Source organism: Cryptomeria japonica, chromosome 3 (assembly GCF_030272615.1).
Source record: "Cryptomeria japonica chromosome 3, Sugi_1.0, whole genome shotgun sequence".
NCBI classification, from domain to species: domain Eukaryota; kingdom Viridiplantae; phylum Streptophyta; class Pinopsida; order Cupressales; family Cupressaceae; genus Cryptomeria; species Cryptomeria japonica.
In genome coordinates, this window is record NC_081407.1 from 673,898,923 (window position 1) to 673,902,853 (window position 3,931).

A 3,931-nucleotide genomic window follows, 5' to 3' on the forward strand; every position below is an offset into this window, starting at 1 on the left:
GTGGTTCAGCCTATAGGCTGAACCCCCTTCTAACACACACACTTACTAAACTACTCTCTCCTTTTTAAGCCTTCGTTTGCCTAGTCAAAATACTCAATTCAATCTCTCCTGACTGTTCGGCTACCAACCATTACTAAATATTCTCACTGCTCATTATTCATTTCGGCTTCCTTTTGCCCAAAGGTAACTAATATGTCCTTTCCAATTTCCTGCTAATGTGTCGACAGGATTTGTGTCTCCTGAGCTAAGGCTGCCAATAAGACCCAACCAGTCAATTAGAAAGATCTAGCGTGATGCTCCTGCATCACACACCTCTTAGGTATACGTATTGCACATCAAGATGCAATTGCTAGTTATTATTAAATATTAATACTTGCATATTGCACATCAAGATACAATTGCTAGTTATTATTAATTATTAATACTTTAATGACATCCTTTAATTTGATGTTTTTTGTGACACATAAATACATGAAAAACATTTTTTTTATATAAATTAATATTTTAAGCATATCTCTCACGATTTAAAATAAAAGATAAGAATGATACTAGTGACTTGTGAGAGAACACAGTGTCTTTTAATTTATTTTCAAAATTAATATATTATTTAGTTATAAATTTGGTGTTTTATTTAAAATTAAGCTAGACAATAAGGAACTGTAATGATAAAGTACTGGCTCACAGTTGAGAAAGCAATTCAATCACATATTTAATCTCCTGGAACAAAGATTTTCATTCAAAATAAAAACACCACATCGCAAGTTATCAGATGCTGGTCTAAACAAAAAGAAAAATTTCAAATCAAATTCATGACAATATGTTGACCGTAAATTGCAGGAGGAGGGAGCACCCAAATGGCAGCAGACAATTGAAATGAATGAGAATGAAAAGCCGGCTCTCCCTCCGCGCCTCATTGCACTCAAATTTTTTTCTCGTAAGGTATATCACTTCCACCACTGTGACATGGAAAACTTACCCCAGAATCCCCAAACCGAAAATAATCAGCTTTTCAGGAGAAATAGAAGAAGAAGAAGCAAAGCCAAGGGTGGAGCTGCACAAGAGCCGTGGGCAACACATCCTTACCAATATCAGCGTTGTGAAATTCATAGTACGTAAAGCAGGTGTGAAGAAGACAGACATCGTTTTGGAAATTGGGTCAGGCACTGGAAACCTAACCCTTGAGCTTCTTCAGGCGGCCCGAAAAGTAATCGCTCTGGAGATTGATCCTCGGATGATCGAAACCCTGAACAAGCGCATTCATGGCACCGAGATGGCCCAAAGATTACAGGTCACTTCACTTTTACTTTTCCCTAAACCCTAAACTCCAAACCTTTGATGAATGCTTTCAGAGGCTTAGTTTTATTTAAAATTAAAAATTTTAGAATTGTATATCATGTTGTTGCTGTTATGAAAACGGCTGAATTAGATTTTCAAAGTTTTTGGATCTCTTTAAGCTGTAACAGCTTGCGATTTTTCAAAACACATGAATGGTCTTTGATAAAATGTCTTTGAAATTTTATCAGGTTGTGAAACAGGTTTTTAGTTATGGATCTCCTTGCAATTACAATCCAATGTACTTACAAGTAGTTATCCATATAAAGAGTTTCATGCTCTGTCTTTGGCTTAAACTTGCTAGGGCCATTTTGTTAGGACTCAGAAGGGTTAAAAATGGTAAAGAAACTTAATGAAAATTAACCTCTAATTGACCAAAATCATCAAAAAGGAGTCCATGCTGTAAATCCTGTTTTTCTCTTGTGGTTGCTGCAAAATAGGCATTCAGATGTTAAAATGAGGGAGTAATGGGAAGTTCTGCAGCTTTGAGGTTTTTCATTTTTGTTAGTGAGTTGCAAGTTTTCTAGGACTCACTTGGTTTGAAAGTCGGTGAATGTATAACAATGTTTTCACTAAGTTGCCCATGATGTGGTTTATAAATGTTTAATTCATTTCTCTCATACACAATTTTAAGCCTTTCTCTGAACATGACAGGCTGTAGAAGCGATAATCATTAATAGTTGTTTCCAAATTTTAATTTTATTTCAGGTACTTATTTATTAGCATAATTTTTTCTAATTAACAGATTGTGCAAGGGGACATACTGAAAACAGAGCTGCCTCCCTTTGATATATGCGTGGCAAACATTCCTTACCAGATCTCTTCACCTCTCATTTTCAAGCTTCTGTCGGTAGCACCCAACTTTAGAAATGCTACCCTGATGCTCCAGAAGGAGTTCGCCAGCCGCCTCCTTGCAAAGCCAGGGGATGCTCAATTCAACCGCCTGGCAGTAAATGTCAGTCTTCTGGCTAGGTCAGAGCTACTGATGCATGTGAGCAAGAAGCACTTTACACCCTGCCCTAAGGTGGACTCGTCGGTTGTGAGAATTGAACCCAAAACTTGCCCTCCCCCATTGAATTTGGGTGAGTGGGATGGACTTACACGGTTGTGCTTTGTGAGAAAGAATAAGACCTTGGGTGCCATCTTCAGGCAAAAAAGCACTGTTTTGCACCTAATGAAAAAAGCTAGCCTGTGGGCTGACAAACATAAAACGCCAAATGACCAGGACAGCCAGGAAAGCCCTGGAAACCATAGAAATACTACTTCAGCTATATCTTTGCTTGGGGAGCTGTGTGATGACATAAGTGAGGCAGAAGATATAGATGTGGAGAATGATATTGAAGGACAGAAGCTTGTTCGCTTCAAAGAGAAGATTGTTAACATTCTCCAAGCAAGTGGTTACGAAGAAAAGAGATCTTGTAAGCTTTCTGAGAACGATCTTTTGAGTCTTCTTTCTTTGTTTCATTGTGAGGGTATACGTTTTTCATAGTTCACATGACAAACCAAGAAGGCGGTTAGCTAATATTGGTAACATGTTAAAGATGATTTCCTTCAATACTAAATTATGTTCTCATTTTTCATTTACAAGGCGGCACACTCTAAAGGTCTAAACCATATAGAAACATGCTTTAAAATAAGGTATTACAACTTCACAAAGGTTACTTATTCGTTTGCACTAATGGAGCCCTTGTTGATATGATCATTTATATATTTCTAACCAGCCACACAGGTTGTTAACAACATATAGAATATTGTGTGTTATGAATGTTAAAGATAACATGACGGGAATCTGCTTGCTTATAAACTGTTAGTTCAGCAAATACTATCTGTAGTTTACTACCTTTCGGAGTGTGTTTCAGGGGTGTGGGGTGAGGATATAGAGGGACACAGTTTGGGAATGGCAACATTTTTTCCATATTTTATGGACAGCTGTTAAAAAATTGTATGAAAAGTAAAATTTGAATTAAAAAGAAGCTAAAAATTGTTTGTAACTTGATCCAAATTCCATGATCCAACCAAAGGTTCACAGCTCTAGGTCCCACATCTTGAATGTGCCTGCTGTCCCTGATGCTTGCACCCCATTAGGGAGGTTATTTCTGGGAAGTCTCCATAGAGAAGGGACATCATTTGAGAGGTCTCCCTTCTAGGAGTGTTCGGGGATGCCGTGCTGGCCCCTGAATGGTTGAGAGAATGTCTAAGCATCTCTTGATCATCCTAAGGCTGTTAAGGCATTCCCGGCAGCCCCAAAAATAACAGTCAAATAAATTGAAAAACACAAGAAATTTGGACAATCAACTCTTTGACATCATTTTGCTATACAAAGCAAAAATGTAGACAAGGGTGTTCCTGGTTAGAAATAAGGAATAAATTATAAAAGACACAAGCTATTAATGGAAGTTGCGGACTGGTTGAATGGAAAACAAAGCTATGGTCTCATATTATTGGTTTTTAAAGATTTAAACAAATGCTAGTTAAGAGCCTTGTTCCAGATATGTTAAGTTAATATTAAACTACTGAAGTGTGGGACCCTGCTTGCTAGTGCCAAGGAGAGATCATTATCCTCCGTTTTCAAGAGGAAATACTACATTTAACCGAATTT

At 37.5% G+C, this 3,931-nt stretch overlaps 1 protein-coding gene across 1 annotated transcript; it reads left to right on the forward strand.

The window, feature by feature from the left end:
* The first annotated feature begins 707 nt into the window (after positions 1–707).
* LOC131030657 (ribosomal RNA small subunit methyltransferase-like) lies at positions 708–2,912 on the forward strand. Its single transcript, XM_057961567.2, has 2 exons — positions 708–1,288; positions 2,078–2,912. Exons 1-2 carry the CDS (start codon positions 878–880, stop codon positions 2,819–2,821), a joined length of 1,155 nt encoding a protein of 384 aa, XP_057817550.2. The 5' UTR covers positions 708–877; the 3' UTR covers positions 2,822–2,912.
* The last annotated feature ends 1,019 nt before the right edge of the window (positions 2,913–3,931 follow it).